This window comes from Lissotriton vulgaris, chromosome 10, assembly GCF_964263255.1.
Source record: "Lissotriton vulgaris chromosome 10, aLisVul1.2, whole genome shotgun sequence".
In the NCBI taxonomy this organism is placed as follows: Eukaryota; Metazoa; Chordata; class Amphibia; order Caudata; family Salamandridae; genus Lissotriton; species Lissotriton vulgaris.
Window position 1 is genome coordinate 830,006,291 of NC_141698.1, and position 23,531 is coordinate 830,029,821.

The 23,531-nt window shown below is 43.8% G+C and overlaps 1 protein-coding gene across 3 annotated transcripts in view; it reads left to right on the forward strand.

Moving 5' to 3' along the window:
* The window catches only part of ZDHHC3 (zDHHC palmitoyltransferase 3), a 134,802-nt gene that overhangs the window by 44,697 nt on the left and 66,574 nt on the right, over positions 1-23,531 (forward strand). For all 3 annotated transcript variants that reach the window (XR_015300712.1, XM_086941755.1, XM_086941756.1), the window contains exon 3: positions 3,077-3,201. Coding sequence is in view for 2 of the 3 variants with exons in the window: in XM_086941755.1 (XP_086797881.1) it covers positions 3,077-3,201 (125 nt within the window). In the remaining variant the exon portion in view is untranslated. The remainder of the gene's footprint in view (positions 1-3,076; positions 3,202-23,531) is intronic.

Sequence of the window (23,531 nt, forward strand, 5' to 3'; positions counted from 1 at the left end):
CAAGTTTTGGCTGTCCTGCAGCCCTGCTCACTGATAGTGAGGCACCGTTTTGCATGTGAATTTGCAACAAGTGTGGCATGCGACCTCATAACAAACAAGACTTTAGTCAATTGTCAATTTCATATTGCTTAACATATTCATTGTAGTACATTGCCTAAATTGCATATGATATGTATACAGTTTATCCACCCGAGCTTTACAATTGTATCCATAAAGACAGGGATAATCCCGCGTGTTTTCCAATTATTTCGACATTTGGAAGGCGTTTGAGAACAAGTCAAAATATGTGGATTTCTTTTTATGTGACTTATTAAAACACCTCAATTAATCAAAAAGAGACTAGCTAGGAATGGGGTTAGCATGACATTAATATTATAACCATCATGGCGACTCAGTATTGTTTTGTCAATTGGTGGTGGCACCTGCTGGGTGTCTTTAGAAAGCCCTCACCCACCAACCTAGTTGGTGGCATGCTTCATCATCGGGCCCACCCAGTGACACCTAGCGTGTCCCGGGTGTGCTACGACGCCTGATTACAGCGGAGCAGGTATGTCACTGTGTGTGCGGTGAAGGGTGATAAGTTCGTGAGTTTAAAACGGCTTGGCGGGGGTCCCAGAGGCTGAGGAGACTTTATTAAATGGGCCTCCGTCAGCGGTTAAAAATAAGGCTGTGGGACGTTAGAGGCGGGTTACGACCTCCTACGTCCTTAATGTGTCAACATGTTTCAGCCAGTGCCTTATCAATATTCTGGCTTTCTTCAGGACAATTAAAATGTGTGTGTAGTTAAAATTAGGGGGTGTGTAGTGTAGTCTATGTGTCTACACGCCCTAAAGTGTATCTAACTGTGAGAGGGGGATTCCCTTCTCAAGATCACGCTAGTTTTAGGTTGGTTAAGCTTCAAGGTTATTGAAGTGGCAAGGGGTTGGCCAGGATTTCTGGCCAGCACCGGCGTTGGACCTGTTGTGCCTCCTTCGCAGAACTTATTAAAACACCTGCCATTATATCCTTGAGACATGGGTGATTTCCTTAGAAAGATCTGACTCGCCATGGGAAAGTGATAATATGCTTATTACTATAAATGTCAATGCATTGTACATAAGTATACAACATGTTGATGAGTTGCGCGCAGTGCGTCATATCCTAGGGGCCAAACCTATCTCACTTTGGCAACATATTGAAATGTTATTGACCATGGTTCAAAGATGTCCTGAATGCAATTTTTCCCCTTTTTAAAAAGGAGTTATTTCCTTTGAGCAGTTCTTGATAAAACTAGTCTAGGAATGAGCTACATCGCTCTCCTGTTGGCCATCTGAATCTGTCTCTTTTGTTGTGAACCTTTGAATCATATGATAGAAGCGCTAACTGGACTTCTTTTAACGTCAAGCTCATCAATGTAAACAAATCCATCATTATTTACAATTTCCTTTGCTTTGCTCCTGTATCTGTTTATGTACCTCCACATGGTAACATAATTTTGGTTATTGTGATCAAGCCCAGCAGTGGCTGAGAGCACCTCATCCCTCCTCTAATGAATGTTGCAATTTAACCAGTGTGACGATTTTGTTGCTGATACAAGAACCGAACTTCCTCCTATTTCTATTGTTGTGAAATCCAATAGTTGTCAGTCGGGGTCATCTTCTAGTGGCTTCATCCACAAGGAAAGAAGGAAATATTAAGGACGTCATTACTGAATGATACAGTCTTCTTTTCTGATGAGACGGCAATGATCTTCCCCAATTTTACGTCAACCCCCATAAAACAGGCATCACTGTGATTGATGACTACTATCTATGCTAACTCAAGTTCACAGGATTGCGGAAAAGGCCCATAATCACCTTCTTCAAAAGCTGATCTGTCTAGTTGCGCAGCCACATGCTAATTAACATTAATGACATCCATTCAGAGATTTTCTTCAACTATCACTAGGCAACTGGTGAAAAAACTGTCGACTTACTTTATTTCAAACTGTAATATACTGAACTTCCAGCAAATCTCTCCTGCAACAAAGCTGAGATGTTTCTTGTGGTGATGATGCATTACAAAACGTTTGTACGCATCTTTGAGGGCACTAGATAATACAATTAACTTTTTCCATACTTACTACATAATATATGCAAGTTAAAAGTGCTGTTTTCTCTTACCAATAGTGGTCTGAAACAGGATAGAATACTCGGTATTTTTTGTTTTGAGAGTAAAGAGTAATGGGTTTACCCTTCCAGCTTCATCTAGTGAAAATGTCAGGACTCTACCACACTGCATTGACAGTCGAACAGTCGACTTTGTTTGGAGTACGCAAAGTTGGAGAAAAAGGAGATCCAGTCACCAAGTGATACATGTACAAAATGGTGCTTTATTCCATAGTCAAAGTTATGTAAAGTTGTACTATTTAAGCTCCACCGGGAGTTGGTTGGCACAGTGCTCAACTCTGATTCAGAATGACCAGCTGTCAAAGGTAGAGAAGTCTTATAACACACATAGCATGCAGGAAACCGTGACATAAGTATAACAACGATTCTCATGACTGCCATCTCGCACAGCCTAGAGCACACACTTTATCTCTGGATCTTGCATCCTGGTCCCCTATAATATCTGCACTTGGGAATGCTTTTTCAGTAGACTGGTCATTCTACATTCTACATTTTCCCTTTTTCCAGATCTGTGTGAAGTGTTTCTTACATTAGAATTTTTAAACTGTGCAATGACATTCCTTGCTCTTATCGCTTTCACAGCATCTGCTAATAATGTTAGTGCCTAGGGTATCATGCCTATTCTAATCAGACTTTCAGACCAAATTAAAGATAAAACTCGCATACATTTAACTGGTATCAAACAATTTAACAGGAACAGGAATCGGGTATTAGATTTATGCCCAAACTGTTCATCACCTGGGTGACCAGTTGTTTGCCTTGACGTGCATATTATTCTTTAAAGGTAAATGCTTTCTATCCGTGGTTTCTTTCTCATATTATTTTTTGAGCTAGTTTTTTCAGACCATCAAATCATCATGTTTGTTTGATCAATAGGAGATACATCTTCGTACCTTTTATGCTTCTCCTCCCTTTGCTTTGATTTTCAGGGTGCAGTACCGAAAGGAAATGCTACAAAAGAATTCATTGAGAGTTTGCAATTAAAGCCAGGCCAGGTAGTTTACAAATGTCCAAAATGCTGCAGCATCAAACCAGACAGAGCTCATCACTGTAGGTAGGTACACGTAATTTGTTGAAATGTGCTGGCAAAATTCCTTTGTGACAGTCTTTATTGCTTCTGTTTTCAGATCATCAAACCCTTCTTACAACCAGTCTGAAGATATAGGTTAGCGTCTGTTGAATTTCTGTTCAATCAGTGTATGCCATAATAAGGAATGAAAATAAAATGCATTGATAAATGGTTATCTTTAATTGCAGATTACAGATGTTCTTCTGTAAACAAGATTCAATGACTGATTTTGTTTGGCTACGTAGGTTATTTTCTTCAACTGTACCTTGAGTTGTTGTCTTCACTATGCTTGGAAATGACCAACTAACCGATCTTTCCTTACTTGTAAAGGCACAAATGCACAAGAGAGAGAAATTAGATGCGCCTAGAAGGAATTAAGCACTTCTAGTAGTTCATGTTACAAATCTAGCATCCAAAAAACACACACAGTGTTTAATATAATGCTATTAAATACCCAGTGGGTAATTGTTGATGCAGCGCAGCATAATTAACGTCTTCCTGCAGTGTACCTCCAGATTTATCTGCTTTTGGAGGCTGAGGTCTGTTAAACAGGCCTCCTGTTCAATATGCTCTGGTTTTAAAATGTCAAATCTTTCCCAAAGCAAAATCCTCTAGTAACGTTGATTGGAGGTGATAAATATTCATAGACAATTAGAAAGACAAAGTGCGGCTGACCGAAGGCTCAGCACCTCAGTTTCTTAAATAAACAAATTCGTAAATGTCTGTGCAAAAACATCCGGAGTACGCCGCACTTTTACTCCACTGGAAACCAGATAGATTCAAAAGAAGAGGAACTGTGCACCAGGATGAAGTCAGAAAATTCCGTATATATTCCAAAATATATTCTTTATTGAATTTTCAATTTAAAATATTGGACATCAGCCAACGCGTTTCGTTCGCAATGGAACTTCGTCAGGGCAGGAATATCTTTTGTCTTGGTCCACTCAATCAGTGTCCAACAATCCAATGGTTCCAAACATATTCTTAAGGGCCGGATTTCAACATTTGTAAGCATGTTCAGCATACTACAGTTTTCAAAGTTGATCGGGTTTTCTGGACAATAAGACCCAGGTCCTTCGTATTTACTGTCACTTTTCAATTCATAATGTAAAAGAATCCAAAAGCCAAAGGGACAGCCAATATTCCTTATCCATGTTGATGCTTGTTTTGTCAATACAGGTCCCTTATCCGGACTTTCAACAGGGATGAATATTCATAGGCCTGCACTATCGATAAATATCCATGTACATGGGGAGCCCTGCATTGTCACCCACATATTGTCAACCTCCTCTTGTTTAGTTTGAGCTTTTTTGGAAAATAAATGATATAGGATTCTCCCTTGTGCCACAGGTACTAGTTCAATTAATGTATTTTCAAGTTTGCCAGTCTTATCCTTTATTCGTTCCTGAGCCAACCCATCATCTTTCCCCCTTAACCGAGGTATAAAAGCCTCCCAAAGCATGATTGCAGTCGACACTGACCACAGATTAAACTGGAACTAATTCTCTCTTTAAGTAGTCTATCAGCGTTTTGTCTGATAGTGCCTCTTACTTTTACTTGCCACATAATGCCCCACTCATTTACTTTGATAGTATTTTCAGTTAGGAGTTCTATTGCTAAGTGGTCGAATAAGCCTTGAGAGGGGCGCAAACAGACCCAAACTTCCTGGGGGACTAGTACTAAACAGTGGTGGTGGGGCTACCATTTTGCACAATGGGGGCAGAGACCATATAAGAATACGCATTTGGAAGGCCAGTAGGTCTGGTTTAAGGAGCTAATGCATGCACAAGACCTATGTGCCTAGCAGTTCTTTAGCACATTAAATCCACATCAGGCTTTCTTCTGCGTTCACATGACCCCGCTCCTCAAAAACCTTCCCAGGCTCCCTGTTCACTAACCAACACTCTTAAAACCTCTTGCAAACAGATACAAATTCCTGTACAACCTCTGTCCCACCTACCTCAACAGCTGTATTAACTTCAATACAACCTCTGGTCAGCCAGACTCCTGCTCACACATGTCTTCCACATACAAAGAACCAGAGTCACAGAGCTGCCATCTCATACGTGATCTGTGCAAGAAACTGAAAACATGGCTCTTCACCTGGACAAGGCCCAGTCTCAGCCGACCTAACCCCTGCTTTCTCAGCACCAGGATTCCCTCTGGGGTGAGTGGCGCACTTTACAAATACCCTTAACATATCATAAAATACAATTTGCTTTAGCATCATTGTTGTGGTGGTGTTCATATATCTCAATCTGATGCCGCCCCTTCCACACTCAGTCTCTGTTCTTTTCCATTTCAGTCACTCTCCTCTCATTTCTTTCTCCTCTTTCCCACCTTTCTGTCTATATCCTCGCACATGCTTAATTCTCTTTCACTACTGTGTACCTTCTCTCTAGCTCTCTCTCTAGCTCTCTCTCTCATCAATCGCTTATCTCAATCCCTTCTCTCTCACTGTCATCCTTCCTCCCACCTTCTTCTCCCCACTCCCTAACAGCAACAGGCCAAGTGGAAGATTAACCAGGATGAGCGATGTGTTATCCTCCTACAGAATATTAGCTGGTCCAGTTTTCTCAGTCCCCATAGAACCCTCGTCTTTATGACTATAAGAATGAATGCCGACAGAGCTCAGCTCTGCCTGTGAACTGGCTCACTGTCTGCACTGGGGCTCAGCACCGTCTGTATTGGAGCTCAGCTGCACACTTGGATAAGCTCAGCTCTGTCTGCCCAGGGTCACAGAGCTATAAACGCAGGAACTCTGCTCCAGCTCAATGAAATACATTTGTACACAGTCTCTGCTCTATATGTGCAGGTGATTGGCTGCATCTGTGGTAGAGCTCAGCTCTATCTGTAGAGGAGTGAGTTCAGCTCTCCAAGATGAGGAGGTCTGTTTGTGTCTTTATATGCATAAGAACCTACTTGTTCGTGGCATATGTGCTGGAGGTATATATGCTTTGCATTCTCCTGCCATCTAGTGTTGGGTCCGGATGTTTGCGTGTTGTTTTTCTTTGAAGAAGTCTTTTCCAGTCAGTAGGGAGGGTGACTCCTCCTTTCGGTGATTGTGCACATGTGCATCAACTCCATTCTTCGATCGTTTTCTTTCCACTATCGGGTTCAGACGTGCATTGCGGCGCTCCGATTCTAAACCGTTAATCGGTTGCCGTTTCAATTCCCCAGACACCTCCAGCTTATTCACCAATGCCAGATACAAATACTTTACACATTACACCATTGGGATCTCCTAACACAAATCCTGATCTAGAGGAGGAGGATGACCATGATAATCAGCCACCACCAGATCCATGGGATGACTACAATATAGATCTACCTCAGGATACAGACCCTGATCTATATCCAGCAAACCTTCCCCTCCTGATGAAAATACTGCACATCAAGAATGAATTGCTAGATCAGCTAATTATTATTATTATTATTATTATTATTGCATTTATTGAGCGCACAGCTACCCGGAGGTTTCCCAGCGCTTGCCTTGGGAACCCGTCCTGGCTTTTCCCTGTGAGATAGCCCCTACAGGGCATCCCCAAGGTGAAAGCCAGGCATCCCGCCGCAGGGGGGCCGTTGTGGAGATTAAGCAAGCTAATGCCCAGAGTTGCAGAGTGAGAACCCATGATTAGACCAGGCACCGAAGCGAGAATTATCGAGTCCGTGGACATTTAAGCTCAAGACCCTGCCGCGTCGGGAATTGAACCCTGGTCCCGGGTCTGACCTCAGCTTCCGGGTCTGCCTGCTCTACACCGTGAGCCACACTTCTCCACACCGTGAGCCACACTTCTCCTCAATTACCGTTGAGTGCCGTTACATAAGGAGGCAATGGAAGAAGATTTCCTATTTGATACCTTAGGAAGTTCACACAAAACCACACACGTTGCCTCTGCTTAACGGTATGTTAAGGCACACTAAAGATATTTTTAAAGACCCAGTTAGAGCACCAATATGAACACCTAGAGTAGACAAGAACTATAACCCCCCTCCCTCTGACCCAGTTTTCATTAGGGGTCAGTTGCCTTTGGATTCCTTAGTTCCTTAGTAGTGTCTAATGCCTGTAAAAGAGCAAATTCACAAACATCAGGGGAGGCTCCACCTCCAGGTAAAGAATTCAAACTGAAAGATGCATCAGGGAAAAGAGCAGCCAGCCATTGGCGTATAGATAATCCACAAGGACTCTTATCCATATATGATAGAGCTTACTGGTATGAAATGGAAGAACTATTAACATATTTCCATGAAGAACACAAAAAGAGGGAGCAAGAAATAGTACAAGAAGGGAAACATTTCAAATTCCTCAATCAGGTGTTAATTAGATGCTGCATATACTGCAGCTCAAGAAATCAACACTAGCATTATGATTAGAAGACATGCATGGCTCAGAATTTCTGGTTTCAAACCTGAGGTACAACAAACCATTCATAATGCACATTTTGATAAGGAACACCTCTTTGGGCTTCAAATAGATCAGTCCCTAGAAAACATGAAAAAGGATACAGAAGTAGCAAAGTCCATGGGAGCACTTCAATCTCCCTTAAACAGATGTTCCCTTTGTCGCTCCTTTTACAGAGGAGGCTACAAATTTAAGTCTCAACACCCCAGATGCAGCCACTTCTTTATACAAGACACAAACACTGTCATCTCCCTCTAGAGCGTTCTACAAGGGTGGATAAAGAGGAAACAATTTAAAAGGTAGGGGTATTCCAACACTTACCTCCCAGCCCTCTAACAAAGTGGTGACTTGCTACCACTTCCCCCGACCCATTTGTCACCAGTCGGGGGAAGTTTACAACAGTTTCTTCCCATTTGGCAATCAATAAAAACAGACAGATGGGGTTTGGATATTATCCAACATAGTTATTGCCTGAGCTTACCAGGAATCCTCCCAATATTCCATCTTTCATTCCTAAACTCTTGCTACACCAACAGCTTCTTAAACAAGAAGTACAAGCTCTTCTAAGAAACTTAACTTCCTAATTCCTCCCAAAAGATGGGTCTATATGACCAATCTTAGTTTTCAGACCGTTAAACCTTTACATACTGCCGGAGCACTTCCATATGAACACCCTTCAACACTTCTACAACAAGGTGACTTTGTGTCCACACTTTGTCCCACACTAGACTTAAAGGATGCATACTTCCATATTCCTATCCACCCAGCAAATCGCAAATATCTCAGATTTGTGATAACGGGAAAGTATTATCAATTCAAAGTGCTTCCATTTGGGGAAACTACTGCACAAGAGTATTCACAAAATGTCTAACAGAGTAGCAGCTCACCTCAGAATACAACAAATTCATATCTTCCCATATCTGGAGGATTGGTTTATCAAAGCCAACACACAAAGTCTCTACGATACATTCAAAATACCATAAACCTTCTCCATCAATTGGGATTTACAGTCCATGCACAAAAATCCCAGCTTCAAACATCACAGCAACAAACATATCTGGGAGCAACGCTAAACACTAACACTCTAACCCAACACTAAGCTCTAGCCTCGCCCAGTACAGCCAGAATTCACATCTTTCAAACTTTATTACTACAGTTTCAAAACAACCAATACGTAACAGTAAGAACTTACATGCAACTGTTAGGAATGATTGCATCATGCATTGAAATAGTGCAGCACGCAAGATTATATATGCGTCCTCTACAGGAATGTTTAGCACGTCAGTGGAATCAATCACAGGGTCAATTAACAGATCTAGAGTTGGTAGACAGCCACACTGATCGTTTTCTGCAGTGGTGGAACACACAAAACCTATCAAAAGGGCGGCCTTTCATCAACCCCATTCCACAAGTCGTGCTAACAGTAGATGCCTCTCTCACAGGTTGGGGTTCCCATCTCCATCATTTAACAATTCAAGGCTCTTGGGACACCAAACTGAGACGTCTCAATATAAATTCCTTGGAGCTTCTACTAGCTCTAAAAGTTTTTCAGCCTCACCTAATAGGGACAGTTGTCCTAGTCAGAAAGACAATATGACAGCCATGTGCTATGTACAAAAGTGGGGGGTACACACACTCTACAGTTGTCACGCCTCTCTCAGAATATTTGGCGCTTGGCAATACATCACAAAATAATCTTCTAGCAGAACACCTTCCAGGCAATTTGCTGACCTCCTCAGCAGGATGCGGTAACAAGTGCATGAGTGGGAACTTCATCCCCATTTTCTCCTTCCATACTTCCAAAAATGGGGATTTTCACAGGTAGACCTCTTTGCCACAGCACAGAACTCAAAATGCCCAACCTTCCCCCTCCAGATTCCCACACCATCTATCCCAAGGCAATTCCCTATGGATGAACTGGTCAGGGATATTTGCTTATGCTTTTCCGCCTCTCCCTCTTCTTCCATTTCTAGTTTGGAAACTCCGACTTCACTCACACTAATCCTAGTGGCTCCCACATGGGCTCGTCAACCATGGTTCACCACACTACTAGACCTGTCGGTAGTCCACACCAAAAATTGCACCTTACTTCCAACCTTCTCACACAGAACCATAGAGAAATCTGGCATCCAAACCCCAAGGTGCTCAACCTAGCAATCTGGCTCCTGAAGTCATAGAGTTTGGATACCTAAATCTTCCACCAGATTGTATGACAATGCTTAAACAAGCATTTGCAATGCAATAGGTCTCGCAGCATTAAAGTTTGAGTTACTGGCATTGTAAATGACAATGCTTTGCATTAATTTTTTTACATTTGCAATTGGTATATAAACATTGTTTGTGAGTAGTTAGCTGTTGCTTATGCTAAGCTAAGTTGGCAGTAATATAGAGTGCTAGTCTTGCTTTTTATAAGCATGCTGATTTAAAGCGCTCGGATACCTGCGGGTAAAGTTTGCGCTATATAAAAGTGAAAACTAATAAATAAATAAAAAACAGCCTACCTGTACCACGTCCGTTCTTATGACAGAAGCATGCACAAAGAGAGAAGGGATAGAGGTGTGCACACACAAGGAAGCAGGGACGTGCACACATGAAACAATGGAAGCGCAGAGGTAAGCATAAACGCAGGGCACGGGGAGGCAGAGGGATGCACACAAGAGAAGCCGAGAGGTGCAAGCGCGGATGGGGAGGGACATGGATGTGCACAGCACGAAAGAGACAGGGAGTGTACAGGTGCACAGAGGAATGCATAGGAACCCTCCCTTCTCAGGGGTGCAGCCGCATCCATTATTGGTTAGTGACTTTGATATTTTTTATTCTATTTATCTCTGGTCTATTGTAAAGCGCTCTGATACCCGCAAGGGTTATGTTGGCGCTATAAAAAACTCTCTAAATAAATAAATACGTTGAATGGTTCCTGCAATACTGGAGAGCACGAATGCCTGGGGTTATTTAGTATGCCGGGCTGGCACTGATTAACCCTTATTTCCTGGCACCAATGCTTGTTATTGGGTGCTGCAGTGTAGGTGCTGTGATTTGCTTGTAAGGTTTGGCGCACTCCGATGCAGCGGTGGGATCACCTTCTGTGTTCTGGGGGGGGGCACGTGCCACATGCTCTTGTACCATGCGTTTAGTCAGCATAAAAGGCACAGCTCCTCAATTGTGGAGGTCCTAGGGCCTTCCACGACCATCTATAATCTGCGCCACCTTTGCCCGCCACATGCCCCCGCCCCACACATCTTATTCGCTGGCAGACTTGGCCTGCATTGAGGTGGAAAGAGTGCCTGTTATTCCTTGGAACTGCACTAATATAGAAACTCTTTTATTTTGGGGTCATTTTGTTTCCTGACACAGTGGTACAGAAACACTCTAGTTTCCATTGAAGTTCATATCCGACGGGCAGCATGCAAACAATTATTGACATAGCTCTTTACCTATCTTGGCACAGCCGTGCATATTTTCTGAGAAGCAGCGAAGTTTTAAGAAACATACAAGGGGCTCAGAAGAAGTGTTTAATGAGCTTCAGAAGGCTTTCTCTGGTGAAGTCCCTCCGCCCTGCCTCTGGACAGTGTAATCCGCCTGTTCTGGCACCAGGACAGATTCCTGCAGTCACTTCCACAGGTTACAGAGATAGATTGCCCTGTGTGGGGTCATTGACTCAGCAAAACAACAAAACTATGTAAACACCGTCCATTAAAATGAATGCCATAAAACGTATTTACCTGCATTCTAGGCTGGCACTAGTATCTTTTGCCCGGTGGCATGCAGAGACACCACGGGAGTGCCAACAGGGCTGCGGTAAGGGGTGTGTCTGTAACACAATCCTCTGGGTGAGGGACTGTCTGCCTTAGAAGCCCATTGCCTACCTTTGAATTGTGGTGTTGTGTAGCGCTGCGCCGTGTGTCAGTAACCCGATAAACTGCCAGTCTTGCCACCTTTCCTAAGTCACACAGGGATGCGCGCAGGCCATCACTCCCACACGAGGGTGTACACCAGAGCCGGGCAGTGCTCGACGCGTTATGTAATGTTTCTATAAAAGAATGCTGGATACACTCTCAGAAACAAAGATTCCTGCATAAAGCAGGCGGCACCTTCAGAGACACAAAAATTTCTCTCCCGCATGCTCCACCATCAGAGACACAAGGATCCCTGTGTAACAGATGCCACACCCTACACACATGGAAGATGCCTATGTGAAACTGTGGCAACACGTGTGCCTCAGTAACCACTAACAAAGCTCGACAGCCCCCAGTCATGTAACTCCGATGTCTCTGTGCTGTTCTTGTATTCATGAATGTTTACCCCAGCGTTCCCTGTATTCCTTTCCTGGGGTGCGTCCCTTCTTCTGGCTGCCTCTCCAGAGGGGCTCTTGTAGTCTCAGAGGCCTCTCGTCTGCCCTGTACCCTCTCCATGTCTGAGAAGGGCCCGCATGGATGCGGTGTCGGGGTTGTGTTGTTTTGTGTCTCCCTCCCCTCTGCACTGCCCCGGCTCGCAGCACAGCAGCCTGCCTGACACACACCCTCCCCACACCGAAAGCATACATGTTAATGGAATATATTAACAATTTGACGGCGGTTACTTTCATGACTAATACGGAATGATCGATCGGCTGGGTCATTAATGGCCGGTTAAAGCCCGGTGCTGCGCGCGTCGCTGCCTCCCCTCGTGTGAAGAACCAGAGGCTCGGTGTGTCTGCGAGGGGAGACACACGCAACCCGTCCTGTGAAGGTCTGTGTGCGCCTGCACCGCACGGGGATCTTTGAAGCCAGCAGGCTTAGCCCCAGGAAGTCTACTCGGCCTTTCATCCACTCACGGTGCATGAAATGAGCACTAGGCCACTCTCGCTAACAGTAATTACTCAGAAAGATGTTATTTGTCAATAACTCATTATTAAAGTCCTACATACAGGGCCATATTTTTATGCTATGCAATGAGGCTTCCTCCCCACCATGAGGGTGCTGGGCGCCTGTGTCCTGCTGGGCTTGTTTTTAATCAGATTCAAAACATAAAACATGTCGGCAATAATAACTCGATCCCCAACTTTATGATTATTTCGCAATAAATAATTACCTGTGATTATTGCATGATTCCAACTTTAATAACATAAGTACTCATTTATTGACCTCGCTGACACCGGCCCAGCAGACAGACGAGCTGCATGCGAAACCTATCGTGGGGCGGGACTGACAAAACGAAACCTATCGTGGGGCGGGACTTCCGTTTTGTGAAGCCCGCGCCCACGGAGTGCCTGGAGGAGCACCGCGCCCATGGAGTGCCTGGAGGAGCACCGAGGGAGAGCCCCGCGGTCGGAGGCTGCACAAGTCCGGAGGGCCGTTGACCGGTGAGCGGGGAAGGGGGGGGATGCCTGTATGTGTGTGTGTGTCTGTGTGTGCGACGGCGGAGGGGTGGGGGGTGTGCGACGGCGGAGGGGGTGGGGGGGATGCTTGGTGCACGTGTGTGTGTGTGTGTATGCGACGGCGGGGGTTCTCTGTATGTGTGGGTGCGTGCGTGCATGAGCGCTCGTGTGTGTGTCTGTCGCTGTTTCTGCGCATGCAAGTGTGGTGTTGCTGCTTCCCAGGAGACAGCAGCTGAGCGCGTTCGCGAGCGCGTGGCCAGCAGAAATTGCCTCCTTGAAGAGGCAATGCGCGTGGCCGAGGCTGTCTCCTGGGAAGCACAGTCCGTGACAAAAGATCTCGGCGAGTACAGTGCTGACGCACTGTATCGCTACGAGACCTAAAAAGGAAGAAAACCTAACACTAGAGCATGCTATGCGGCAAAGTGGAAAAGATGTGTTTTATATATTGTAATAATAACACTATTGATCCACTAGATGCATCTATGCGAATCATTATTTGTTACATTTTGCATCTACAGCGAGTTGGATTAGCCTACACATCCATTCGACTACACCTTGCAACAGTAGCTGCATATCTACAAAACACAACACTTATCTTTATTTAAAGTCCCAGTAATTAAGGCTTTTATCAGGGCTCGAAAAATTCGAACAAATTGTACTAGTCCTGCAGGTCTAGTACCTTGGAAAATCTCCTCGACCTAACTGCAACCTACTTGACCTCCGTCTCTGAAAACGGAGCAAAAGTGACAAGATAACGAGATTTAAAGGCATCTTTATTGCTCCCTCCCTTTGTGAGCAATAAAAATACCTTTAAATCCTGTTATCTTGTCACATTTGCTCTGTTTTAAAAGACAGAGGCCAAAAGTTAGTTTGGCTTCCTGCTCACCAGAAAGGGCGAGTAGGACCTTATAATAGATCATCCTCATTAATTCTACCTCGCAAATGCGAGCAGGCGAGTGGATTTGTCGAGCCATGTTGTTGTATGGAAGGTCCTAAAAGAATAATACTTCCCAGGGTACCACCTACACCTGTCTGGAACCTGAACATTGTTCTCACAAGACTTATGGGCCCACCTTTTGAGCCATTACACAATTGTTCACTACAATTTCTTTCATGGAAGGTTGCATTTCTAATTGCTAGTACGTCATTAGGACATGTTGGTGAGCTACAGTCATTAACCTTGGAAGAACCCTTCTTTCAACTGCATATGGACTTCAAAAAGACAGAGAAGTTTTTCATACAAACCCAAAATTACTTCCAAAATTAGTTCCTGCTTTTCACATTAACCAATCAGTTGAGTTACCTGTGTTATTCACTCAACCTGATTCAGTAGCAAAAAGGGCTTTACACACACTTGATTTCAAAAAAGCACTATTATACTACATTAATCGAACAAAGATTTCTGCAAAACAATTTTTTGTTGCGTTTGCTCCACCTCATAAAGGTAATCCTATCTCCAAATCTGGTATTTCTAGATGGATTAATAAATGTATCCCTACTTGCTATATTAAAGCTTAAAGATCTTTAACTATACCTCCTAGAGCACATTCTACACACAAAATAGGAGCATCTATGGCCTTTTTAGGCAACATTCCCATAGCTGACATATGTAAAACAGCTACATGGTCTACTCCACACACATTTACCAAACATTATTAAGCAGATGTATTAGCACATCAACAAGCTAATGTACAACAAGCAATCCTAAGAACACCTTTTCAATCAACTGCAACATCCACTGGTTAGCCACCGCTTTTGGAGGACACTGCTATACAGTCTATGCATAAGCATGTGTATCTACAGCACACATGCATCGAACTGATTAGGTTACTTACCCTAAAAACATCTGTTCTTAGCATGTAGAGCTGTTCATTTACATGCGCCTTCCCCGGACACCGTTGGTTGTTGCAGTTCCCATTATTCTCATTACATCCGCATGGCCTCTATACTATACTTACTTGCTTCAATCTCACCCTCTTGTGGGAAAACAATCTAACAATGAAGTTGATGCCCATGCACATTTTCACTGAAAGGAGGAGTCCCCTTACCTCGTGACTGGAAAAGGCTTTCTCGAAGATAACCACTTGCAAACATCCGGACCCACCACTAGATGGCAGTAGTATGCAAAGTATGTGAATCTACCGCTCTACATACCAAGAGCAGATGCTTACAGGGTAATTAACATCCTTCTCTATGCAAGAACTTGTTTGTGTCTTCTAAGTGTTCAGCCTATCACTAAGCTTTGGTGGGAGAAGTGTTTGTGTGGAAATGTTCGTTTTTAGGGATACACTGGTGCAGGGTCATCCTTTTTTCCACAGGTCTAGAGACCAACAAAATAGAGATCAGCACTGGAGTTGGAATAAATAACACGTTTATTAATCACTCATGAGTGGAACCATGTCTACACAGCACTCAAGTGCTGCAGGAGGTATTACACTGGCTTCACAAACCAGTGCCCTTTTATATAGGTTTTGTGCAGTGTAAGCATGTGAACAGAAATAGGAAGAACAAGTTTTAGAAATAGTTATCAGCAAACAAGGGCAGATGAATAACTACGTGGTCAGCAAAGTGGGAGGGGGAGCAGAAATGCTTATGGCATCAGTAAATGATTGACAGTTAACAGGCGTACTGGCAGCTACAAACTCTCAGCATGTACATTGCTTTTAGTTGAGTCAGGAGGTTAACTAAAATAGATAACACAAGCTCAGAAAGAAGACGATCAGACGAGAATTACGAAGAAAACAAAATGGACACCACAGCCAAAATGGCTGCAGCTTTATGCTAAATAAAATATTACACATTTCCACACTAGGTGCCCACAGTGTCATTCTGATCTGCCTCTTCAATCTATTATATGTCTGCCCAGAAAATGCAAAGGGTAAGAAGCATGAAATGACCTACTGTGAGAGGTCAGAACCTAGCAACTCTTGGCTGTGCTTGGGAGGAAAATGCATCACATGCAGCCTTACCTTACTTGGGACTGTGTACGAATATGTGAAAGTGGGTATGAGAGAGTGTGAAGATGTATGATTATGTTGGAACAAGCTATTGACTGGAAGGTGTGCGAGGGAGTGGAAGTGAGTCATCTGTGTAGCTATCAATGGTGCAGCAGGTGCAGTTGCAACAGCGCCCAAAGTTAGAGAGTGTGTGTTATTGTGTTAGTAGTTAGAGTATGAGTGGGAATGAGCATGAGAGAGAATGTGAGTTGGAGTGAGAGGTTATAATATTTCACACACCGCAGCGTCATGTGAGTGGGAAAGAATAGGAAAGCACCATATCTTTCCTAAGGTAGGCAGAGGTAAAAGTAGATAGCACCTTACTCTCTATTTGTGGTAGTGGAGGCGAGCAGTAAGGCTTTATCAGAGGGTAGAGTTAAGTATTTGTATTACATACTCAGGCAGCAAAATATTTCACTCAATCAAAGACTGAACTCAGACCACACTACCACAAATAGAGAGTTAGGTGCTTTCTACTTTTACCTCTGCCTACATTTAGGGTTACACTAGACTCTGTGCACACTATACTTCATTTTGATGTAGTATATACAGAGCCAGCTTCCTACTTTGGTGGCACCGGTGGGATATACAACTTTGCATTTGTTGGACTGACTTGGTCAACACCTGATCACACAACAGAACTCTTAAATTGTCTTTAGAATTCTGACTTTTGAATTTTTTCCAAAATACTAAGGGCCCGATGTAGGACACCAAATACCGTTACCGACCGGTATTTGGTTTTTGATATGTAGGGGCCTTACATTTTTCAGAATCGGTAAATTTACCGATTCGGTAAATCTAGATGTAGGTGGCACTGAAAACAGTGCCACAGGCCCTTAAGAATTTGTTATTTACCTCAAAATATTATTTTGTGGTAAATAACGAACACAAGCCAGAATCAGGGGTGCAACAGGGTGTCAAAGTGACACCCTGTCCCCCTTGACAATTCGGTAATTTTACTGAATCGGTATTTACCGATTCGGTAATTGACATTGATTCTTATGGGCCTCAATTACCAAATCATACCTTCAGTAAAAATTACCAAATTATTTCCTATATCTCATTTACCGAATCTAGAATACCGAATCGGTAAAATTCGGTATTCTAGAGTCGGTAAATGAGATTTACCTACATCGGGCCCTTAAAGTCTTGTTAGGGCCTTGGTTAACTCACTTTAGTTAGGGGTAAAAGCGGTTAGAAGTTTGTTTTTTAACAATATCTCTTATCAAGAACCCAGCGGTTAGTGAAGATAACAACAATGGCATAGAACCAGGTTGAGGAGCTCCACCTCACCTCTTATCTCCTATTAGAATTTAGGGAGTTATTGTCTCTATGCAAACTTCAACTGAGAATGGTGAAGACCTCCCAGATGGGGGAGAAGATGGAGGGAATGAGGAAACCTTCCATCCCCCGCCCACTTCATAGGGAGAATACAATTCATAGTACCTTGATCCCACACAAGTCTCTCATGTGCTCCTGAGGACTTGAGGACCGCCTCAATGAGGAGACCAACCTTTTAGTAAGGTGTACAAAAAGATTGGATCTGGAGACCAGACTTCTGGCTCTAGAGAAAGAGAGAGCAGAGACGGGCTTAGCACCGATCAATGTTAGCAGCAATTTACTAAATAAGGATAAAGAACAATCTTATCATCCTAAAATCCCAAAGTGGGTTGTCTCTAAATATGAAGAGGGTAATGATATCACCAAATGGTTCACAGCCTTTGAGGGGGCCTGTGAAATGAGAAAAGTGAAGAAGTTGCACTGGGGGCACTAGTTTGGGAACTGTTTTCTGGTAACTGCAGGGACAGAATCCTGACCATTACAGGGGCAAATGCTGGGTCTTATGACCTCATGTAGAACACTATGATTGAGGACTTTGGACTCACAACTGAGGAATATCGAATTGAATTCAGGGGGGCTCACAAAACCCAAAATCAGCCCTGGATTGACTTAGTTGACTACTCAGCCAAGACTCTAGATGGTTGGTTAACTGGAAATAATGTGCTGATTTCAGTGGTGTTTACAATCTGTTCATGAAAGAACATATTTTAAGTAATTGCACAAATGAGTAGTTACATCAGCATTTGGTGGAGCTAGTTCTAATTTGTTCCCAAGGCAGACCATTGGGTCAAGACTAGGATAACAAAAACAGCTACTGGGGGTGACCAAAATAGAGGGGTTACAAAACCTCCTATGGGGAAAGGGGTTGAGAATCCCAAAGATAAGAAGCCTGAGTCTTCTAAAGGGCCCCAAAAACCTGCCTAGGAGGGTGGGTCCTAAAATTCTTCCCTGTCCAGTAATCGATACAAAGGGAAGAACTTTGATCCCCTAAAGGCCGGGTTTTTCAACTGTGAGACGTAAGGACACTTAACTGGAGATGTTACTTGGGGAAACAGCCTTAACAACGAATCCCTAACAACAAGTGTAATAAGCAACGAATCCTCAACAATGACCTTAACATGAACAACGACCACCTTAAACACTACTGTAGATGAACCACGACTTAATAAACCAGATCTAAGTGACAATATTTAAATAAATAAACTTAAATGAAAGTGTAAATATAATAAAATAATTGCTATTTGGAACGGAATGTAAGTTATTTTTAATCACGCTGTCGATGTTAGTCTTTCTTTTAATTTACAGTGTTAGGCCAGTAGATGGCACTGTATGTTTGTTATTCACAGATGCAAAGTTGATCTGTGCTCGATACGACTGGCTGTCACATTTAAAATGGTTAAAAATGGAGAAAGGACTTTTTAATACGTGTAAAATAAGTCAAATCTTTTACCACATGAAAACATTTAATGAAATAAGTTTAAAAAAACAAAATTCAGTAAGAACATGCTTATTTTAGTATAGTTTTAATTAGTGAATTGTGAAAATTTTTACATGTATTTAGTTAACATTCTAAACAAAATTGAAAAAAGATAAAATGGATAAGTATTTTATTGTTTAGAAACGTTCATGAGTGTCGTTTTGTAATTATGTTGTTTTATTAAAAAGACATGTTTAATTTAATTGCATTTTATCAAACTGGGTTTCAAACATGCGTTTAAGGGAATGTAGTGGTAAATTCAGGTAATATTGAAATTGATTATTTTTCTTGGTTTAGAAAGTCGTTGTAAAGAACGTAGTGGTTTGGCTTCGGTAGTGGTTTAGGCATTCGTTGTTTTAGTGGTAGTTGTTCAGTCATACATCCGTTACTTGTCCTTCCAAGAAGGTCCCTCGTCCTCCTACAACTACTCCTGGTGTAGTCAGTCTCCAGATGGGATCAACAGTGTGCCCAGAGCAAATCGGGAGTCACAGTGAAGCAGTTCTAGTCATAGAGGGTGAAGTTGAGTTTGCCACTTTAGCTGTGTGGCCACCAAACTTAAAGAAGTATTTCCAATACCCCTGGATCATTGAGACTAGAATAGATGCCCTGAAGGATACAGGGGCCAGTGTCACTATGGTGAGAGATACACTGGTTTCCCCAGAGCAATACCACATTGGGAAAACTAACCCAGTCACCAATGCTGACAGTGCTACTACTGACCATGCCATGGCTAAGGTGACACTAGACTGGGGTGAGGGGTTACTAGCCTGAAACAGGTAGTGGTCTCTGCAAAGTTTCCAGCTGCATGTCTGCTTGGTAATGACTTAGAAACCTCCACATGGGCTGAGATAGAATTATAAACCCAATGCAGCACTGCTGGACATTTCTGAGATTGTGTGTGTCAAGACTAGAGCACAGAGCTGAAAGCAGGGTGAAAAAGAAGTGTTTGAGCCTGAAAGAATGGCTCAACCTCCCAAGAAGAAAGGTAAGAAGACTGGGCAACCAGCTTCCGAACAGCAAAATAATCAGGGCCTCTCTCCTCTGGGAGAGGACATGAAAGCCCCAGAGGGATCTGAGCCCATGGAACCTGACCCTTACCAGGTTGAGCTCTTGGGCCCAGGGGAACCCACTAGGGAAGAACTGTGCCTTGGACATCAGTCCTGTCCAACTCTTGGGAGCCTGAGGCAGCAAGCTGCTGCACATGAAAAGGGAGATGTCAGTGGTACCCACAGAGTCAATTGGGAGTAGGGACTACTGTACACTGAGGTCAGAGACCCCAACCCTGCAGCCACTAGGAGAGTGGTAGTGCCTCTGAAGTACAGGGATTTCTTACTAACTTTAGCTCATGACATACCCTAGCTGGACATCTGGGCCAAACCAAAACTTGGGAAAGGCTAGTTAGCCACTGTTACTGACCCCAGATGTCTCAGAAGGTAAAGGAGTGTGTCCGCTCATGTGTCACCTGTCAAGCCAGTGCCAAAACTAGTGAACACCCAAAGGCCCCCTTAATTCCACTGCCAGTGGTTGGGGCTCACTTTGAAAGGGTGGACATAGTGGGTCCACATGAACCCCCCACAGCATCAGCAAACAAATTCATACTGGTGGTATTGGATCATGTCACAGGTATCCTGAAGCAATTCCCCTTAGGACTACTACAGTCCTGCAGTAGCCAAGGCCCTCATTGATATCTTCACCAGTGTAGGGTTTCCTAAGGAGGTGGTTTCAGACAGAGGGTCAAACTTCATGTCTGCTTACCTAAAATACCTGGAAAGAGTGTGGGTGCAGTACAAGTTTACTACACCCTATTACTCGCAAACCAATGGTCTTGTTGAGAGGTTTAACAAGACATAGAAAGGCATGATCATGGGGCTCCCTGAAAGGTTCAAAAGGAGATGGAATGTCCTATTACCATGCTTGCTTTTCGCCTACAGAGTGGTGCCTCAAAAGGAAGTAGGGTTTTCCCCCTTAGAACGTCTGTTTGGGCATCCTGTTGGGGGACCACTCTGTCTTGTAAAAGAGGGTTGGGAGAAGCTTCTCTAAGAACTCAAACAAGAGATTGTGGACTATGTACTAGGCCTAAGGTCCAGAATGGGAGAGTACATGGAAAAAGCTTCCACAAATCTTGAGGGCAGCCAGGAGCTCTAGAAGCACTGGTATGACCGAAATGCTGCACTGGTGCAGTTCCAACCAGGGCAAAAGGTGTGGATTCGGGAGCCAGTGGCATCAAGGGCTCTCCAGGACAAACTGAGTGGCCCTTACCCCATCTTAGAAAAGAAAAGTGAGGGCACCTTTATGGTTGACCTGGGCACAAACAGGACACCCAAAAAGGTTATCCAAGGGAACCACCTTAAGCTTTTCCATGACCGGGCTGACTTTACCATGCTGATGGTGACTGATGAGGATCAGGAGACAGACAGTGAACCTCTCTCTAACCTCCTATCTTACAGCCCCAAAGATGAGTCAGTGGATGGAGTGGTCTCGTCAGACACCCTCTCTGCCCAACAGCAGGATGATTGCACGCAAGTCTTGCAAAAGTATACAAATGTCTTTTCTTTGACCCCTGGTTAGACAAACTGGTGTACCCATGAAGTGGACCCTGGGGACAGTGTACCTGTCAAGACAAAATCTATCGACAGTGTGATCAAGTCAAAGAAAGCATCAGAGCTGAAGTCAGCAAGATGCTGGAACTAGGGGTAATTGAACCCTCTGAGAGCCTCTGTGCCAGCCCAGTGGTTCTAGTCCCCAAACCTCATCCGCAGGGCGGAAATCGAGAAATGAGGCTCTGTGCGGACTATAGAGGGCTCAACTATATCTCCAAGACAGATGCTCACCCTATCCCAAGAGCTGATAAACAGATAGATAAAATGGGTGCAGCCAAATTTCTAAGTACCTCTGCCTTCATTGCAGGGTACTGGCAATTTGGCATGGCACCAGGAGCAAAAGAAAAGACTGCATTCTTCACACTGAAGGGCATTATCAGTTTACTGTTATGCCTTTTGGTTCAAAGTATGACCCGCCACCTTCCAAAGGTTAGTGAATCAAGTCCTTGCTGGATTGGAGTCCTTTAATGCAGCATATCTAGATAATATTGTGGTCTTTAGTTCCACCTGGCAGGATCACCTGATCCACCTGGGGAAGGTTTTGAAAGCCCTGCAAACTGCAGGCCTAACTATCAAGGCATCCAAATGCCAGATAGGGCTGGGAACAGTGGTATACTTGGGCCACCTTGTTGGTGGAGGCCAAGTGCATCCCTTACAGCCCAAGATCCAGGCCATACTGGACTGGGCAGCTCCAACAACCCAGACCCAAGACAGGGCATTCATTGGTTTGACTGGGTACTACATGAGGTTTGTGAAAGGGCTATGGGTCCATTGTGACTTCCTCACAGAACTCTCCTCCAAGAAGATGCCCAAAAAAGGTAAACTGGACAGTTAGCTTTCATAAGGCTTTTGACACCCTGAGAGAGGCAATGTGCTCAGCACCAATTCTCAAAGCTTTCGACTATACCAAGCAGTTCATAGTGCAGCCTGATGCCTCTGAGCTAGGGTTAGGAGCTATCCCAGGAGTTATCCCAGACCAATGATGAAGGCCAGGGCAAGCCTGTTGCTTTTATAAGCAGGAAGCTTCTCCCCAGGGAGCAGCGTTGGAGTGCCATTGAGAGGGAGGCCTTTGCTGTTGTTTGGTCCATTAAGAAGCTGAGACCATACTGTTTGGTACTCACTTCCTAGTTCAAACTGACCACAGACCTCTCAAATGGCAAATGCAGATGAAAAATGAAAATCCTAAACGTTTGAAGTGGTCCATCTCCCTATAGGGAATGGACTTTATAGTGGAACACAGATCTGGGACTGTCCATGTCAATGCAGATGGACTTTCCAGGTTCTTCCACTTAGACCAGTGGTTCCCAAACTGTTTCGACCTGTGGCTCCCTTAACCTAACTGGCAGTTGGCCGTGGCTCCCCACCAATTTTTTTACCGGTGGGTGGGTGGGGGGTATGTACTTCCTGTTGTCTTCCTTAAAGTAATAGGGACGCAATTAAGGTATTATAATGGTTGGAATGCTTGAAATAATAATCTCATCTTTCACTTCACTCCTCTATCCATCCTTTTGTCCATCTACCCTCTTTCACTCACTCATCAATCCTTACATCCACCCTTTCACTCATCCATCCATTCACCATTTCACTTATCAACTCATCCATCCACCCATTCACTTGCCCATCATCTACCCTTTCATCCATCCATCCATTCACACACCCATCCACCAATTTACTCGCCCTCGCATCAGCTGCCCTTTCACTCATCCATCCTTTCACACACCCATCCACCCTTTTACCCATCCATCCACCTTTCCACCCATACATCCATCTATTTACCTTTTCTCTCATCCATACTTCCACTCATTCACTCATCCATCCATCCTTTCTTTCATTATCTATCCATTCCCACCTTTCATTCATCCATTCATCCTTTCATTCATCCATTCATCCATTCACTAATCCAACCAGCCAAGCAGACATTCCTTCACTTATTTACTCACTCACCTTTTCACATTATGAGCTGAGCCTTTGTCTGCAGAGTTGCAGGCAGAAGAGGCCTATCAAGGACGAACTACTGCAAGGGGTGGGGTGATGGAGAGTTCACTATGCCCCTGCACATAAGCAGACTGAAAACATATACGTCATGAGTCATGCATGATGCACAGTGCCAGGATGTGAGGTGACTGTAACATGGTGTTTCCAG